The 19,761-nt window shown below is 46.6% G+C and overlaps 1 protein-coding gene across 1 annotated transcript in view; it reads left to right on the top strand.

Annotated features, from left to right (window-relative positions):
* The window catches only part of LOC119450343 (uncharacterized), a 53,595-nt gene that overhangs the window by 21,503 nt on the left and 12,331 nt on the right, over window positions 1–19,761 (top strand). The window contains exon 7 of the mRNA XM_037713776.2: window positions 15,208–15,550. Within this exon, the coding sequence (XP_037569704.2) occupies window positions 15,208–15,550 (343 nt within the window). The remainder of the gene's footprint in view (window positions 1–15,207; window positions 15,551–19,761) is intronic.

The following is a 19,761-nucleotide window of genomic DNA, read 5'->3' as shown; positions in this document are numbered from 1 at the left end:
TTGACTGATGCAAGAGGAGAGTGTTGAGCTGTGAGCGGATATTGCCTTATGTTAAAATTGGCACCAGTTTCTCCGCCAGTGTGGCACCTGAATCTATGTGGGAAATGCTGGTCAGCACTAGAGAGCCTTAAAGTTGGACATGATGATTTCGCGCCACGACTTACAAGGGCTGTCAAACGCGTGGATACTGTTTTTCTCCTCCAATGATGTTCCTCTACCGTGGTTTTACAGAGTCTCGTGCGGTATTTGCCACAGTGGTCAGTACCAGACCACTCATACGCAATAGTGTCGTACTTTTTTGTATTCACTTTGTGCCAACGCAATGGAGTTTTTCCGTTGAAGAAAATTTGATGACTGGGGTCTTTCACCTTCAATGACATAAGATAATGTATCTGGACACAAAAGTGCAAACTATACACTGTCGATCGATAAGACACAAGGGAGAGGGTGGTCTTTATAAGCTACCTCCAGGAATGCAAAAAATGAGGCAAGGGAAGACGGCCAAGAGAAACGGAGGGGGTCAAGTGTATTGGCGATCACCTCTCCGGAACTCTCACACTGCCTCAGCCGAATCGCCCAACCTAGTTCCTCTGTGTAATGTTAGATTCCTAGTTCCGCATAAATATGGATTTAATAAGGCACCTCGTCTTGAAAAACCATTGGCATTTGGGAACACTATATCCGTAATGTTAGCCTGCGGTGATCATGCCTTCTTTACGTCTAAGAAAGCCTCGTGCTGTTCTTTTAATTCGAGGCATTGTAACAAGTAACGGCCGATGTCAACGCATTCTTGTCATGTGAACAGGTTAAGGAATGCAGAACAGTGGCGAGTGGCTGGGCTTACACGTGCACCAACAAGATGCTGTATTCGCAGGTGAACATGAATGGTTCTTCCTGCGAGGACACGAGATAAGTGCTTCGGTGATGCGCTTGACGAAATTGTCGCGGCGGCAGACTGCCGATGAGGTCACGCTTCAGAAGCGCCGCGATAATAAGCCAAAACCATAGCTGAAAAATCAAAATAGTTATTCTTGTCTATATACCTATACAATAACGCAATGCTGATTAAAATTCATGTGATTAGACAGCTAGTACATCAGTGTGTCACGTGCAGAGTAGCTGCAAATGCATCTGTCTTTGCTGGCGCTCTTACAGGTAATGTGGACGGTCTTTTGCGAGTATAGGTATACGCACTTTTGTCCCTCGTGAACAACGCAGCTTTGAAGTATCCAGGAGTGGCTGATGGTAACGCTCTGACGACGCTCCATTTATAAACTTATAGCAGGCTAAACACATTTCTTTTGCAAAACGTGCATCCAAGAGAGCCGACTTACTGCTTGTCATCTTTTTTTGTTTGTTTGTGCGCCACTGAACGGCTTTTCACTATGTATGTCAATCGCTGAGCGTATGCCTGCAAGCATATGAGCCTTTGCCGTCGACTATCAGCTCTTCAGAGGAAAAATCAAATTAGTACATATGCCCTCACATCGCTCGTGGTGTGCCTGCCTATAAAACATTCACTGCAGGTGACACGGATGTCGTTTCGACCTGCAACTCCAGTTCTGTCAACCAGCGCAGAATTTTCTGATTGCCGCGCATGAATCACCACAATTGTAGATGGTGTATTTTTACTGCTCGCCGCTAACGTGACTAACTAAACCCCGTCGCAACCTTATTATCTTAGCTTGAGGCAAAACATGGAGGTCTTGATAAAGTTATCTTCCGGAAAAATTTTAAAAAATAGAGGGGGGGGGGCGGGGGGGGGGTTAAGAAAGGGGTAGAGGGCTGAAGAAGCCGACTCTTACGCTGAATCTGGCACTTATTTTTCACAGTGGCGGTCAAGTGAAGCTCAGTCGTTCTAAAATGAGACAATAGAGTGAACTAAGCTACACTAAAAGAAATCGACGGAAGACATGACACTGCTTTCGTCTGCATTTTCCGTGGGATTTTCGGCAAGCTAGGTGGGTTACAGAAAGCATATCCAGCAGATAGGAATTCTAGTGAACTACCTTCGCGACCGTATATCTGTATACAATAGATACTTCGTTACCTTTTCATTGCTAGTGAGCAATAGCGTGCCGGTCGAATGAACGACGCTATTAGCCCCTCCAACTTGGTTCCAGACGTGCACTATCGCACGACATGTTGTGGTCATATAGCGGGTAATATTTTTCTACAGCGAAGTTGTTACTGCAATTAGAAGCATTCGAAAACGTTATAGGCGTGTTTTCCAGGCGTCTTGTAAGAACTAGATCATTTACCGAGTTTGTATTTCACGATAATAGGGACCGATGAGCTTTTTAGTGGGTGACATGTGGGCAATTTTCTATGTGTGGGGTTTAATTAGGGGTTGAATGTATGAAAATGGATCAACTCACGTATCCTGGCCGTTTTGATGCGTTATATGGAACACTTACAAAGTTTCCCAGCTGATTTGGAAGAACCAAAAGGGCAGCAACATTATATTTGTAGAGTGATGAACGTAATGCTATGAGTGATGTGTACCAAAAGTTTCAAGTGTGTTAGTTAATTTAAATATTTACTGAATGCTCAATTGTTTGCTATATCTATGTGTTAGACAAAGCGAGTAGTAGATTTTCCCGTTCTCTCCTCGGTGAACTAATCAGGGTACCTGGCTTATATTCGGTTAGAATACGGAGCATGCTGCGTGTGATGTACGATAAAAATTCAGATTGTGCAGGGGTTTGTTATAGCATTGTAGAAAAATACTTATGCAAAGCTTTAAATCTTTGCAAGCGTATTTTATATAATAATCGCTTAAGGATTAGTTTGCGGACAGACAACGGCGCTGACTAACAACTAATTGTTTATTCTTTCAATTGCTATTCTTCATATTTGATGTAAAGGGGGCCATGTTGCGTCTGGCGGGAGCGCAAAGTTGAACATGTACACGTGCGGTAATTACGGTGTTAGAAAAAAGTTATCCGCATGTTTTCCCGGTTCATGTAGGGCACGTGTCATGACTCATATGCGGGCAACGTTGATATTGTGTGTCATTTAATTACGGGGAACCGAAATTATTAATACAATTGTTCGAAAGAAACAGTTTCGCTGGAAATTATAGTGTGATTCGGCAAGGACGCAGAATACCGTATGGACGTACTTACCTGTGTGTAATCCAGATTTGCTTGTATACTTGTAGTATGCGTGGTGTCCATATGTGCTTGCGTATACACTTTCCTTCGCTTTCCACTCAATTAATAATTACTAGGGATCCTGTATGCTACAACTAAGACGACTTGAAGGCGGAAGCTCGAGTGCCGCTAACTCATTGACACGACGACCACATTTAACAGCGAAGCTGTTTAAGCCAGCCATAATTTGTGGTTCGGGGTTCGTATCAAGCAACTATGAATAAATAAAAGAAAATAAACTTTCTTGCCGAGGCGGGATTCGAACCCGCGTGCCCCTGGTCCCAAGGCGAGCGTCGTAACCACGCTTGCAGAGCATGCATTTATGCGAACCATATGATTGCGTTCGAGCGTCGTCTTCGTCCACAGCTGGCGCGTATCGCACACTCGTGCTTTGCGAGGTGAAGAGGTTTTGTGCGTTATGAGAGCAAGAGAGAGAGAGACGCATTCACGGAGCTGGTCTGCTGGAACGCGTTGTCGGCATTGCAACGTGGTCCTACTCCCCCCTATCCCCTACGACGCTGCGCCGTGCTCCCTTATGGGCTGCAGAATTAAGCGTCTCTTCCTTATGTATAATAAACACCTCCTCCATTGCAACGTGGTGTCGGTGTTGCAAGCTGCGCTATATGTAACGTGCAGTGACGGCCGCAAGTCCGAGACGCGCAAAAAGAAATTATCATCATCATGAGTAATAAGATGAAAAGTTTGCGCCCACTTACAGAAAAAGGTGGGCTACGATCGCCCCAGTTTCGCTGTTTCAAGCGTTGCGCGGCCGAGTGCAAGGTTAAGCGGCTTTTTTTTTTAGTCATCCTCACTCTGATTTTTGCAAGTCATCATGTATTTTTGCAAGTCACCCTTCCTATGATTCACCAAACTCGAACCGTGACTCAGCACTTTTTTTTTGCTGAATCAATCTCACTTGCACCCTCAAATCTCGCATATATTTTTTTTGCAACTGACTCCCTCACTCCATAACCCCCTTGATTCACTCTTAATTCACACTTGATTCACTCTCAATTGATTCACCTTATCACTGCTTGGTGTACCTTCATTCACTCTAAAATCTCGATTTTACTTCCATCACACTTGGTTTGCTCTATTAGTCCAAATTTACAATTTTCATCACTCATGATTCACCTTATCACCACTTGATTCACCCTCATTCACTCTTAATTCACTATCATTTACTCTTCATTATCTTAACTTACTCTATCTCATCATTACCTTTCGTTTGACCTTCATCACCCAACTAAACTCCTTTAATTTACCATAAATTCACTCTCAGCTCACCATCAATTCGCTCCTAATTCACCTCACTTTTCGACCCTTAATCGTGGTTTTGTGCGTATTATCGCCTCTTATGCTAAGAGGACCATTTCGTGTCGACGACGCGGTTTTAAAACGGCCTTGAAACGCAGAACTCGGTATGAGACATATAAGGCTCTCGCCTTAATAAGAAAAAGTTGTTCGCTTTAGAATAATTCGCATTGAAACTATTAAATGTTGGCATACCCATGGTTAATATTCGTGAACGACGAATCTTAACCATGGATATGCCAGGGACACGTCTTTGTAGGGCACTTTTCCGTACAAAGACGTATTTAACTCCGAGTGATGCCAAAGCAGGGGGCTGGCTGCACGGGCAGCAGCTTTCAGATACATATCGCTTTCGTACATATCGACCTGTAAGCTTTCCGAGCTTATAGGTAACCCTATACACTGAAGTTGTTGACGTGCCGACATTTATTATTTCTTTGCGGCCGGGGTGGTCTAGAATGACCATAGCTTTGTGCACCGCAACACCCACACAATAATCTTTTGAGTCGCTTTGATCCTCTTCCTTTGAGAAAAAAAAAAGAAGTAGTGTGCCGCTCAAACGGAAGCCTTAAGTGCCACAGAAAACACTGCCAGTTGGGCCGACAACAATCGCTGGCAATGACGGCGAAGACACAGTACCGATGGTGTAGCTACAACGATGACAAAGATGATGGTAGAAGGCCAATAACGCACTTGAATCGATGAGCAGTGTAGTAAGACAACTGGTGCACCCTGCACGTAAGCGTTCAGGCTGTTGTGAAATCGGGGGTCTGAGCGGCCGCGAAGCTTCCATGGCTGGTTCCAAGCCAGGTGCCGGGAGAGAGAAGTCTAGAGCGACGTCCGAGCTATGAGAAAAAAGGCTTTATGTACAAATTAACATGATGCTGGTTTACAAGAACGGCTCCATGATTGTCAGAGCACACTCCATCTCAAAGTGTTTACATGTCCGAGCCCCCTCACAACACCCAAGCTCCACTTTTTAAGCAGTTCATTTCCCCCTTGCACTTGTCGAGGTAATTCAATGTCCGTCTTCTCGGCCAATCGGAATTGTCGCACAGTCTGCAAAATCCCACCCATGGTGACGCACCACACCGCCGGACTCCGCCTCTGGTGTCCAAGCTTCGACCCGTCCTCGATGCAATGACTATGGGCATGGTACTCCAAGAGCACAGCGGCTTCCAGAACATGCGGTTGCTTCACAATCCGGTTCTCTTTTTTACGCAGCTTCTCAGTCATCTTTTGCAACCGTATTCCAACTGCCTGGATCTAATTGTGGTCATCGCCATTGCACGTGACCGTGACGCCCCACCAAGACACGTGATCAAGATCCGAATAAATGCCAAGTGACTGCCTGCATCATCGCATCACGTCAGCAAGCACTTGGACCTGTAGGGGGCTACACTCTGCCAGGGCGCTATAAAAGGGCTTCCAGCACATATTCTTGTCACTGGGCACGGCGGCTTCCAAAACAAGCGGTTGCTTCACAATCCAGTTCTCTTCTTTACGCAGGTCAGAAGACATCATGATAAATGTTTTCGATCTAATAGGTCTGCGGTATAGAACCTGGTACACTAAAGAACATGCTCTGGGAATGTTAGGCAAAGACTGAAGGTTCCCCGATGTTCTCTCGGCGAGCTAAGCCGACGCCCTGCATAGTTCCAAGCTCGCCGGCCAAACCTGGGCCGTCCAGCAGGCCCGCGATGCGGCGACTAGGCAAGGTCTGGACGTCCCGACGTGGGAGACCTGAGCCCGGGTCATCAATCTGCAGGACGCTCAATAAAAGTTTTACAGCGTAAGCTGTTATGGGCTCGTTCCCATAGCCGTTTCGGGTCGCGATGATTCCGCCGCCGCCGGCTTCCGCCGCGTAACCGCTATCACCGGAAACGCGAAAAAAGTACCCGATTCCCGCCGGGATTGAACCCGCGCCCTCTGCGTGGGAGCCGCATACTCTACTACTGAGCCACACAAGCGCTTGCTAACGGAAACATGTCTTAAAAAACTCCCAGGCACGCAGGGGGAGACTACTCGAGCCTCCGACAGTATGGTGGCACCATCTAGGTAAGATGCCTGCAAACGCAGCGTCCTCAGGCACAGACGACGATATGCGATCCAGACGAGGCACGCAATCAACGTGCTCCCGAGCTGCCGAGCCTCCGCCAGTGCGGTGGCGCCATCTAGTTAAGGTGCCTGCAAACGCGGCGCGCCCGACATGTAAGTTGCAGTTGTAAGGCTCGATCGTGCTCAGCAGACTGCTGTGCAGAGAGCATTGCAAGCCTCAGCTCGCCGTCGACGCCGGGTGAACAGTTCAGATCGGTCTCGTCAAAACGAGGCGAACAGACTGCCGCGAAGACCCTGTTGTGCATGGTGCCCAAATTGGAGCTACTCTTGAGACGCTCCACCAGCTTACGGTGTGATTGTGCTGCGTGTGCCGCGCAGGCCTGTGACTTTTTTACCAACCAACGAAGTAATCCATGTTTGCTGAAGCTGTTGTGTACATTGATCAGTTTTGTATCGCACATGGTGCTTTATTCGCTCGGAATGCTATTGTTGCTTGGTGGGATATTGAGTCAAATCCTGGTCCTGACCTTGCACAAATTGCGAATCAACTCAAATTAATAGTGTCAGACATCAAATAAATCAAACAAATCCGATTATCTGCTATTGACGTTAAAGTGGACGCTCTGGTTCTCCTAGAAGAAAAGGTTTCTTCCTGCCTGAATCAGATTGACCGCATGAGCAACACAATCCAGTCACTTGAGGCACGAATTGACGATTTAGAGAACCATAGCAGGAGATCTAAACTATTCATTTATGCTCTTCCGGAATCTGAAAGAGGAGATACCGAATCACTGGAAAACGCAGTGAATAGGGGCATTTTCGGGAAATCCTTGAAGTAAAAGACATTGATATAGAGCGCAATCACAGGTTGCGCAGACCAAACACTAGAAAGTCTAGGCCAGTGATTCTCAAGCTAATGGACTCGCGGAACAAAATTAAAATTCCAAAGAATTTTCTATTGGCGAAGATTTATCGCAGAGAGTACGTGAGGTCAGAAGAAAGTTATGTGCAAGCGCAAAAACAAAACGGGAAAAGCATGATAAGATTTTTTTGGCCTTTGACAAACTGTATATCAATAACGTGGCCGATGTATTGGATGACAACAAAAATGTTGAAGTGTCACTGCAAAACAAACGAAAACAGCAAACCAAACCGACCCCTGACGTGCAGTTGCATGCACGTGCAGCCCGAAACTTGAGCTCTCTCAGTGACCAAATCAGCACTTCATCACGCTTCTACAGTGAAACAACCAGTCTTCTCACTCATGTTAAGCCAAAGAAAAAGTACCTCAGACTTTTAAATATTAATTGCCGGAGCATTATTAGCAAGAAAGATAGTCTGGAATTAAAGTTATTTGATCACGACCCTCACATATCAGTCCTCACTGAAACTTGGTTGCACAGCAACATAGCTGATGACTTAGTCTTTCCTTCTTCTGATAATGTTTTTTCGCAAAGACAGAGAAACCAGGGGCAGGGGCGTAGCAGTCCTTGTTAAATCTGCATTTGAGGCAGTAGTATTCGACGACTTTCGCGATCTGGAGTGTTTAAAAATAACTTGCTGGGGCCATTCCTTCTTCCTGATAGCGTGCTACAGGACACCTGACTCTACTCCTGATTTAAAACTCCACTCCTGAATTAAACTACGAGAGTGTATGTTCTGTCAAAATAAGAAAGTTTTTGGGCCGGTGATTTTAATTTGCCCAGCGTTGATTGGGAGCGACTGCAATGAACAAGCAAATTCAACAGAATCTTAATATTGTATTTGATATTATGCTCACTCATGACCTGGTTCAAATTGTTAGCTTTCGATGGGGGCGAAATGCGAAAACACCCTTGTACTTAGATTTAGGTGCACGTTAAAGAACCCCAGGTGGTCCAAATTTACGGAGTCCCCCACTACGGCGTGCCTCATAATCAGATCATGGTTTTGGCACGTCAAACCCCATAATTTAATTTTTTTTAAATTGTTAGAGTCAACTCGCATCCAAGGTTCATCTAGCTCTACCTTAGATTTGGCCTTTATAATCCATGATATTGCAGAGCACACTGTTATAGTTGAAGAAGGTTTATCAGACCACTGTCTTGTATATATGTCCATTCCTCTAGTAAAGTCTGTTCCTCGTAAAAATAGTAGCATACGCTATTTTATAGATTATTAAAAAGTTGATAATGCTTCTGTGATTGTGCATATCGAAAATTGCCTGAGTGATATTACTGAAAAGCATGTAACATGTCTTTGCTATGGAAAAGCTTTCCTGATATGTGCAATTATTGCTTGAATCCGTTTGTACCAAACAAGCGAAATAAGGTGCAGAAGCGTACAACCTGGATAACGCGAAAGATCATTAATTTAAAACGGAAACTAAAACGGGCTAAAAGGTCTTCTCCCAAGCCTATTATCATTGTTGGTATAAAAAAATTGTCGCAGTTTCACCCGAAAGGCGAAGCATCAATTGCGATAGCAAATTCGTAGAGAGTTATACGGAGTAAAGATAGTAGTTGTATCAACTGTATAAACTTAGACATGCAGCAGCACTAGCAACGCGCAGAACTGCTGTCGACGCCGTCGGCGTTTTGCCCGCGTTCGCACCGAACGAGCGCGGCGTTGGTGACTGTTGCCGGTGCCTCTGGGGGCGGCTTGGAGGTTTTCGACGAGATCAGAACGGGACACTCATCGAGCGGCGTCGGAAGTCTTTAGCGCCTTCTCGCCTCGCAACGTTTTATTGCGATAGCAATTATATGGACACTTCCACCGGATTTCTGCCGTCGGCGTCGCCGTCGCCGTGAGGTTCCGTATAGATAAAATCTTCGCCGCGCGCCGTATGCCCGAGCGGAAGCGTGCGGGGACGCACGCTGTCACGGAGAGCGAACGCACTCAATCTTCCACGCGCAAGCAAGGAAGCGGGAAGCGAGCGCCGGAGGGAGCGGGGGGGGGGGGGGGGGCGCATTTCTACTCTGCCAACAACCGCGCTCGTCGCTCGCTCGCACCGTCTCTTATCTCCACACGGCTCTGACCTTTATGCGCCGTGCATTCGCCGCTCAGTTTCCGTTGAAGCGATAGACCGCACGTACCTTCGCCCGCTGCGACGTATATGCGCTTGCTGCCAGCGTTTTGACAGTCGTTGTCTGCAGTCATTCAGTGTGATCTATTCATGTTTGTTTGTGCGCGCTCACACCACAGTTAGTAATAGTCGGGCCACATTTTCCAACGCACGCTACACATGCAATGCTGCCCGGGTCGGCAGTGCAGCGCTACAGGTGTGTCCCTTCGCACGCGCTGCCCACGGGAAGCGCTTCTCATCAACACCACCGTTTCACACGCGCCTTCTCGTGGTCATCGAGTCTCTCTTCATGTCGGTCTACTTACGCCGCAGCACACCTGCTTACTTACTAAGCTCATGTTTACTACAATTCATATTGCAACCAAAGCCGCTCACCTTACTTCGTATGACATTGCTGTGTTGCTATCGCATTCATTGCTTCGCCCTTAGGGCGAAACTGTGACATTTTTTATATAAATAGGCATTTGGTGCCGCAGCTATACGTCGCCTCCCCTCCCGTCCCCCCACGGCCTTTCGCGCGATGGAAGAAGTCGCGTTTGCTCTCTATATATATGGTGATTGTAAAGGAGGAAAGAGACGCTTAATTCTGCAGCCCTTCAGGGAGCGCGGCGCAGAACGCGCGTTTGCGTTTCGCTCGCCGTGAAAGCACGCGTCCCTCGCCCCCTTTCACTTGCACATACAGCATACGGCGCGCGGCGACGTCGGCGTTGACGTCATACGGAACCTCACGGCGACGGCGACGCCGACTGCAGAAATGCGCTTTGGAGTGTCCATATAATTGCTTTCGCAATAAAACGCTCTCACACGTGCAATACGTGATTCTAAGGTCTTCTTTTTCACAACAACATTGCCCAAATTTATGAAACATGACCCAAGAAAATTTTGGGATTACTTGAGCGATTCTGTGAAGCATGTGATGCAAATTTTAGTTGATGCTAACTCTGTTACAGATCAACAGACTAATTGCTCAGCATTTTAATACTTATTGTACTGCTATAGTTTCTAAAAGAAGTACACTTGTAAATCTGTGTTATGGGACATTTTTAATATCCGAAGTTAATTTATTCGATATCACGGTGTAGTCGCGATGCTGTTAAATCTGAAAACAAAATTGACTTATGGTCCTGATGGTTTACCCAATACGTTTCTTCGTCGTTATGCCAAAACTATTGCTAAATTTCTTTTGATTTCGTTTCGATGTTCACTATTAACTGTGAAGCTACCTGATGAATGGAAGACAGCTCAAGCTCATACCCGCCTATAAAAAAGGGGACCGTTTGATGTTAGAAAATTATTGCCCAATATCCTTAACATCTTCTTGTTGTAAATTATTGGAACATGTTATGGACAAATGTGTAATGAATATTCTTGAGGAAAACTCTATACTATCTAGCTTTCAGCATGGTTTTATAAGAATTTTTTCTACAGCAACACAACTGGTCACGGTAGTTCATTCATTTGCAGCATGCATTGTTAATAATGGATAGATTAACGCCATATATTTAGACTAGCAAAATGTTTGAGTGAGTTATTCATGAAAAAATTGCTTATTAAGCTCATAAATATTAACCTTCCTGAGATTTTAGTCTCCTGGTTTTCGGGTTACTTACAAGGCAGTTCATTTTAATTCATGGTTGTAAATCCTGCGGTCTTCCTGTGACATCACGGCTGCGTCAAGGCAATGCTCTGTGACCCTTGCTGTTTCTGTTATATATAAATGACATTGTCGCTGCAATTACTCCTAGAACTACAATTAGGTTATTTGCGGATGATGTTTTATTTCGTGAAATCAGAGGTGTGCATGATCAGGTCGAATTGAATTCTAATTTGCTAATGGATCTAAGTGGTGCACAGGTTTCGGCATGAAACCCGCCGTGGTTGCTCAGTGGCTATGGTGTTGGGCTGCTGAGCACGAGGTCGCGGGATCGAATCCCGGCCACGGCGGCCGCATTTCGATGGGGGCGAAATGCGAAAACACCCGTGTACTTAGATTTAGGTGCACGTTAAAGAACCCCAGGTGGTCCAAATTTCCGGAGTCCCCCACTACGGCGTGCCTCATAATCAGAACTGGTTTTGGCACGTAAAACCCCATAATTTAATTTTAATTTAGGTTTCGGCATGACTGTTATTACCCATAAAACTCTTTATCTTTGTGTAACGCTTAAGAAAACTCTCCTTAAATATACTTATAACCTGACATTTTTTCCTTTGAATCAGGTTTACAGTTTCAAGTACCTAGGAGCGACAATCACTAGTGACCTCTCTTGGAATCAGCACACTCACAACATGTGCTCGTCAGCTTTCCGCAAGCTTTGTTACCTAAACCTTAAACTTCGAAATTCTCCTCCTAACGTCACACTTCTTGGCCATTTCACATTCATACTACCTAAGCTTGAATATTGTTATATTGATTGGGATCCTTACACTAAAAAGAGAAAGAGAGAAAAGTCATAAGGGAAAGGCAGGGAGATTAACCAGGCTGAGCCCGGTAGGCTAACCTGCACTGGGGAAGGGGGAGAAGGAAAGGGTCTTGCTTGGACCAGATTGTCTGCAATATGTAATAAATAAAAGACGCAATTTCATGTGAAACTGGGGTCCACGCTGTTGCCGCGAAGTCGATCAGCGTATAGGCTATTTGCAGCAATTAGTAGGTTGCTCATGTCCGATGACCTCTTTACAGTTTGGGGTCCCAGAACTCGTCTCGTTCCCCATTCACCACAGACGAAGACACGACACATAATCGCTTGTCAACTATAGTTCAGGTGACGCTGCTTTCTTCGCCAGCTCTTTGGCGTCGAACGGACGATGAAGCGAGGGTGGCGTTCCATATATCTGCACGCTTGCTGGTGAATCAACCGTTCTCCAAAGGGACCGCCAGGCACAACAAACAAGCAACAAAGCAAGCAATTGAAGGGAATGGTGGACTATAAAAATTAAGTATCAATAACAAATCTAGGGAAGCGTTGACACTCGCACAATGAATACAGAAATGGTGATGCGTGACACCAAACGTGATACAAACCACGCACGCGGGAAAACATAAATAAGCGAACAAGTAAATGAAAACAGCGAATTGTTCTTTACGCTTGTAAATGTGGGAAAGGCAGGCGGCAAGAGTTGGTAACATTTTCAATATCACCTCATAAATCTATTAAGCTATATAGTAATGACGGTTACGATGACGACTGTGGCGCCGGCCGACAACACGACACGACCGCTTATCTATAGATGTGAGGAATCGAATACTTAGAGGAAACAAGGGAATCTTTTCAGATATTTATTTTGCCAAGACAACGCGATGGTGCACGATACTTGCGAAGTCTGGCACGGAACTTGCCCTCGCCACTCGCCCCCATCCGTGCATTACCATAAATAGGCTTAACAGCGATCAATGTGAAAGTCTGCATGTTATATCAAGGCAGCTTCTCTTATACGCATTGCGCCACAAACGCATTTGCAGAGAGCTACACAGACGCGCCTTATATATCTAACACTCCTCCGTGTACCCGCGCTCTTGCTCGGGGCGGTGCCGCCGCCTACGAGCAGAAAAGAGAAGTACTGCATTATGACACTAACGCGCACCGACCGTGAACGCTTCGGTGGTCTCAGCACTACGACGCCTCGATGCCAGCATTCGAAGGGACGCTGGCATCTAGAAGCACTACCAACGCCACCTAGGTGGCGTTCACCGTACTCAGCACAGCGGAGCGTGGCCTCCGCGATTAGCTCTGAAAATGTTTCTGAAGTTGATCGCGGAGGCTGCAATTACGACGCGCTGTACGCGCTGATTTGACTCGGTGACGATTCAGTTACGTGCTTTGTCTTGCGCGTTGTATTAGTGTGTCAGTTACGTGCTTCGTCTTTCGCGTTGTGCTAGCGTGTGCAGCGTAGTGCAGCTTCCATATGCACGACGGTTGCTCATGTTCATCGACGTTGGTAGTCGTGATGGAGGAGACGTGCCACCAGGCGTCAGCGTGGGTGCATCAACGCCTAAGGGTTTTGCTTCTCTCTTGCTCATAAAAGCGAAAGTTTCGGTGGCTTACGTTGTCTGTATACTACTGCCCGAGATGAACAACTAACGCTCTGCGATCCTTCATCATAAGTAAATACCATGCGAGATAGTAAGCTTCTCGCACATTCACTAACAAAGGGCTTAGACGAAAACGCAATAAAGACAGCGCACAATAGCAGGCGGTAACAGGCGAATAACAAGTGTGGTCCACTGTTAAAGAGAACACATAAACACTTGCGATCATTTTTTTTTTTGTCTCTGGCAAGTGTAAACCACACGGCCTTATACAGCAGGTGACGCTTGGTTGGGGGCGCTGGCACCTTTCTGCACACCTGTTCGTTCTATTGACATAACTTCAGCCGGTGCTTTCGGCTGTATAGAGCCAGCAGAGTGAAAGCTTCACATTAGAGTGTTCGCTTTAACAGTAGACGACAGCTAATGGCTCTTCAGTATCCAGGAGTTCGTATACAGGCTCAAGTGCCGCGGCCTTTGTCCAGACCCGACTCTTGTACTGAACAAGCTCACTTCAAGTACACGCTATCGTAGTTCCGTATCAGCTCTTGTCTTATATTTTTCGCAGTTTATCCAAATGCACAAAAGAAAGCAAAACGATGCAAGCGGAAGAGATAAGGCGTCTGTGGACTGCAGGGACACGCGTTCAGGGCATGCGTTCGATAAGCGCTTGCGCTGCAGTCCCGACGCGCGGGGGAATCGCGGCTCCTATTACCGCGCAATCGTCTTATCCCCGCGGCCTCGCGGGGTCTTCTGAGGGCTAGAGATGTCGGGTGGTCTCTCGAGCGACTCGTAGTTCACAGAGCGTGAGTGCCCTCGGCTTTCGCCCTGCAGAAAGGTAATGATCATCGCTGCGCAACGTGTTCTGTAAATGTATTAATTCCCCACGCGCAATTCTTGCGCGCATCTGTAATACCAATGTTACTTCAGTTCACATTAACAGAATGCCGCTTGCGCCGCTTCTATACCCTACTCATTGTTGTTCAGAACAGACTTGAGACATACTTCTACGGGCGCGGTTAATGAGGAACTGGAAAATTCCGTGATGTATAGTGATAGTAAAATTAGGATAAACCCCTAAATTGTACGAATTTCGAGTCGCTAACAACCTGAGGATTATTTCTGTGCCTAGACGTTACCACACTTTCAACTGAATCTCCTCTAGGAGATCTTAGTAAGATTACCCAAATTAAATTATCTCTATAGCATGGCGCCTTGTGATAAAAGTACACGTGAAACTTCTTGCGCGCTTTACAAGCCCTTTCAGTGTGCTACTATAACTGCGCGCTCGAAAGAAACTTATCAAAGCGATACGAATGCCCACAAACGGAAATCACACGTAGTGCGAAGGGTGCTCCCAGCCCGTAAATGCCGACAAGAAGTCATAACGGCTCCGGAAGGGTGCTTCCATTGTTACAGTTCATGAATGGCTGACGTAACCATGGTCGACGTGCAATACAACGGCATCTCTGACTCGTCTGTTATGGTTATGCTTCGGCCGGAATGACCACGGAACTAACCGGCGTAGAACACACATTGTGTGCACGTTCTGCGCAAGTAAATGCTTCTCTTCTACCGGTATATGGATGCAGTGGCGGGAGGCGCAGACAAGGTGACACCCAGCATGGAAGCTCAAGCCACAAGCGGGCACTGTGGGCCCCTTCCGCCACTCGTGGTGGTGATCGGCGCCGGGAGCAGCGGGCTGCCCACCGTCAAATCGTGCCTCGAGGAAGGCCTCCGCGTTGTGTGCCTAGAGCGCACGGGCGCCGTGGGCGGCCTGTGGCGATACACCGAGGAGCCCGTGGAAGGGTGCGGCAGCGTGGCGCGCAACACGATGCTCAACAGCTCCAAGGAGTTCTCGGCCTACAGCGACTTCCCGCCGCACGCCGACAGCCCGAATTTCATGCACCACTCCGGCATGCTGGAATACCTCACGTAAGCTCGCCTGGCTCCGTTGTTACACCCGAGTCACTTTCCTGTATTTCCCTAGTGGTTGCATGCCTGCGTTTCTTTCACGGTGTATTTTCCAGCCCTCACGCGAGCACATCGTGTCGACAAGGATAAATGGGGCGAGATATTAACTTGCCGGAAGAAAATTTGGTTTCTTGTTCGTAGGAACGGGGAGTCCCCGCGTATACAAACGTGGTTCAGATTTAATACCACAACCACTTTGGGCTGCCTCTGTAGCTGTCTTAACGGGCTTTTTCTGCCAGGATGCATATTTGTAACCAACGTACACCTGTCCTGTTTCACGTGATGCACACCGACACTGCGCGAGAATACAGACATTCTGAGTAGTCAGCGCACAGAGAACTTTTGGAGCCGTTTTCAACCGACCCTTAATTCTTCCGTGAAATGACGCTAAACCACCCTGTTCCTAGTCTTTATTCTTTTCTCCACTTTCTGTTATCGATTTAGCACTCGCGTCCGTGCAAGCAAAACGGCACGTTTTGAGAGAGAGACAACTGATTTTGTCTTCTGTTCCCGTTCTTTCCTTCTAATCGTTTACCAGCGACCTTGGGTTATCCCACGCAGTTATCTGTCGCCAGCCGCTTCAACTGTTTGCAGAACCGTGGCCCCGCCGCTGAACGAGTGTCGTATTTCTTCGCAGGCCGACGCATTTATATAAACTCTGTTTTGAAACTTCACGAAGCCGACATGATGCGCGGTGCATGTGTTGCTGTGGAGGCTGCTTCCCCTCGACAGGCGGTTCACATTGCAGACGCTTTGATGAGCGACGTCGATTGTGACTCAGCTAGGCGTTCGGAGCTGGCGGCCTTGTAACGTAAGATAAATCTTCCAAGGCGATGTATGTACGTACATGCGTGAATGCCGCTGAGGTGAAAGCGACGCGTGGTGCCTGTTAAACAGAGAAGTTATGCAAACTTGAGAGGGTAATGTCGCAATATAAAGCGGGTTCTTATGAGGACATCGTCAGAAGCATACTTGTTTGAAGGCCTCATACCGGATATATTTTTATGTCAAAGCGTCCTTCCATGAAGCCTTTAAATGGGTAAGCATTTCTATGCTTACCCAAAGAGAAAAGTGTCCGTCAGTCCGACCGTCCCTCCGACCCGTAGGACGATCGTTTTCAATATAGAGCAAGCGGCGGCGAGCGACCATGCTGCCTGTCGCTTCAACGCGAAGGAAGCGGCAAAAACACAGTGCGCGGAGATATCAGCGGTCGGCACTCTCTGCCCCGCTTAGCAGATCGCTTTCAAGATACGGTCCACACGTCCGTGCCAGAGTAAGTATGATCGGTCCGTGCCGCCGCCGGAGTCCTTTGATCACGGTACGCAATGGTTCGACACGGATTGACAAGGCGCTAAAGAGCGATAACGGCTTATGATCCGAACGTCATCAGCGGACCTGGCGCCACCTGCTGTACTTTGCATGCCTGATCAATGCACTTAGCACCGCCGTCCGCACCAGTTCGTGTCGCCACAGCGCTGTACTGGCCGGATGAAGTCTCATAACACTGATAATGACTTCGGGTTGCGCGGAGACGAGCAAGCGCTAAAATGCTTACGCATACTTAAACAACTTCCAGAGGAGTTCTTTGCGTAAATTTTATAGCGACGCTGTTAAGGGCTAGTTCCCCCAGGATCATGTCCACGTGTAGAAAAAGCTATCATCATCAGCATTTTGGCTCCATGTGCGTGGCGGTTTTCCGCCAGTTGTGCATTAGCACAGGTGTCAAAACGGATGACTAACATGACTGATAGGTCATAAAATCGATAACATCACATGCTGGTCAGTTACGTCACGATTACCGATAATAAAATCACGTGTGACACATACCCGCATTGGATATGCGGGCATGAGCTAGGGACAAGAAAGAAAGAAGGAAGATAAGAAGGAAATCGCGTGTGGCTCATACTCGCGTTGGAAATTTAACTATGAGCCGCCGAGAGCAGGAGCGGGGGAGATCTCACAGGATCCTGACGCTGCCGTGCAATGTGCCGTGGCTATGAACACTGTAGCTGTAGTCTATGACGATGGCGTGGACTTGGTGCAGCAAACGCCCTACTTGGCCATTGCGCCGAGCGAAAACAAGACGACGGCGTCCTCGATCTTTGACGAACACGCCGAAGACGCTCAATTTAATCAATAATGATGATATATAAATGCACTATAGCAATATTCACTACAGCAGACCCACCATAGTCACAGCTTCGCTGGCTTCCATCTTCACATTAGTGGAAGGGCTCTGAAATTTTCCTTTCATTTTTTTTCTTGACATATTGTTGTCTCATAAGCTACAGGACTTGCCGTCCTGATCCCTCAGATCTGTACGGGGTGCAGCACGCGCTGTGCGCAGACAGCGACCAGTCTCTATATATTCAAGGCAGCATATAATAAAGCTCTTATTTGTTGAGGTCAAGTTTTCGTGCGCGGTAAGCCATTTTGGAGGTAAAATTTGCATTCCGACGGAGTCCATTTATCATATAGCAGGTCGTTAAACATATGAGGGCCATTTGAAAGAGAAAATGACATGAAAAGACAAGATATTCCAAAGAAAGTTGTTGCGTAAAAAAAATCTGTTGATGAAAACTATATAAAGCGTACGAGAATTAACTAAATATTCGCATTGGCGCTAACGGGCTTCCAGTCTAAATGTCACCGAAGCAGCGTAAGCGCTCAATACTGAGTATTTAACACGTTGCAGCTTATGCACGATGCGGCATGCCCGTGACACATGAGAAGTCTATGTTTTGTGCTCGTGTATTTCGGGCGCAATGGCAAGGCACATATTAAGCCCGTGTAGACATAACCGGCGCAGCTGGAACGAAACTTAGGCCGCTGCCGAATATATGGAGCTGCTCACAGTTTGTGAAATGAGAGTGGCATGGTGACATTTAGTAGCTCATGACTTGTAGAGACCGGATTTTAGGCAAATGCCTTTTTTGTTCCTTGCGCTCCTATCGCCCCACTTTGATATATGAGCATGAATTAGAGGTTAAGAAGGGCTTTTATAGTGTTTTTATAGTGCCTATAAATGCCTATTTTGGCGTTTGTGCCTAAATGCTTATAAATGCCTATAAATGCCTTCTTTCAATATCGGCGCCTATATGAAGACTATTTAGCCTCAAGTTTCGCTTTCGAGTGCAGTTAGAGACCGTTATTCATGTTACCGGGCAACATTGACTGTTCGGAACTCTATGGGGTTGAACTTAGTCATCTAGTTAAACCAACTTTCGGAAAACAACCGCTAGCAGCAGTGAAATGGGACGCGCCGCGGTTGGCGAATGCGAAACCGCGGAGAGCCGTCAGGGAAAGGAGAGTAAAGAGCAAAAGAAGAAAGAAAAATGCGATGTGCACGTGGTTTTTGTTTTGTTTGTAATTTACTTTTTAAGGTGTTCACTGCCGTCGAGCGTTCCCTCTCAGCGTACAAGATCATTCTCAGTAACAAGAGGACCAATTTTGAATCCAAAAATCTGGAGATGGTGGTAGTTTGCTGTTGTTTCCACAATCTTCACAGTGATTCTTAGACTACGTTCCGCGTGCTCTCCAAACAGATTTCTTCAAACACGTACACTTCAATGGGGCGGAAGTGTATTTGGCAGTGTTGGGGCGTTTTGCCTGTACAATGCCGAGAATGTCATTGTATATGAGAAAATTGTCAGAGTTGTACCTAACAGTCCTCATGTAAGAACATGTTAATTTCTTGATAAATTATAGTCTCTCTTGCATTTATTATTTGTCTGTGCTTGTTGTGTCCTATTTAATTGCGTGAGGCAGACATTAAGTAGCGCTTTTTTTTATCAGTATTCCCAGCTTTCAAGTATTCTTTTTCATGCTTGTTTCACTTTCTGCAACGCTCGAGTACAGTGGCCATTGAACATGAATCAAGCAGTGGGCTTGTTGAATTACGCCAAATGATCGTCATAAGTCCAGCAGTTTTAAGGGACAATTGCATGGCTATGTTCAACTGTTGGCGCCTTTGTGCCATCATAAACAATAACATTTCTTGTTTTCCTGTCGTAGATACAGGTCGCGCACGTCCTCATTTGAAATTATTTGCATTTATGTAAAAATTTATTGTGCCTATATTTACGACGTTGGAGGCCTAAAACGTTGCTTTGCTGCCTATTTTTGGCGCCTAAAACGCGCTTTTTTAATGCCTAAAGATCCAGGCCTCTACT

This window comes from Dermacentor silvarum, chromosome 4, assembly GCF_013339745.2.
Source record: "Dermacentor silvarum isolate Dsil-2018 chromosome 4, BIME_Dsil_1.4, whole genome shotgun sequence".
Taxonomy (NCBI): Eukaryota; Metazoa; Arthropoda; class Arachnida; order Ixodida; family Ixodidae; genus Dermacentor; species Dermacentor silvarum.
The sequence above is the reverse complement of the archived record's forward strand: the minus strand, read 5'-3'. Positions and strand labels throughout refer to the sequence as shown.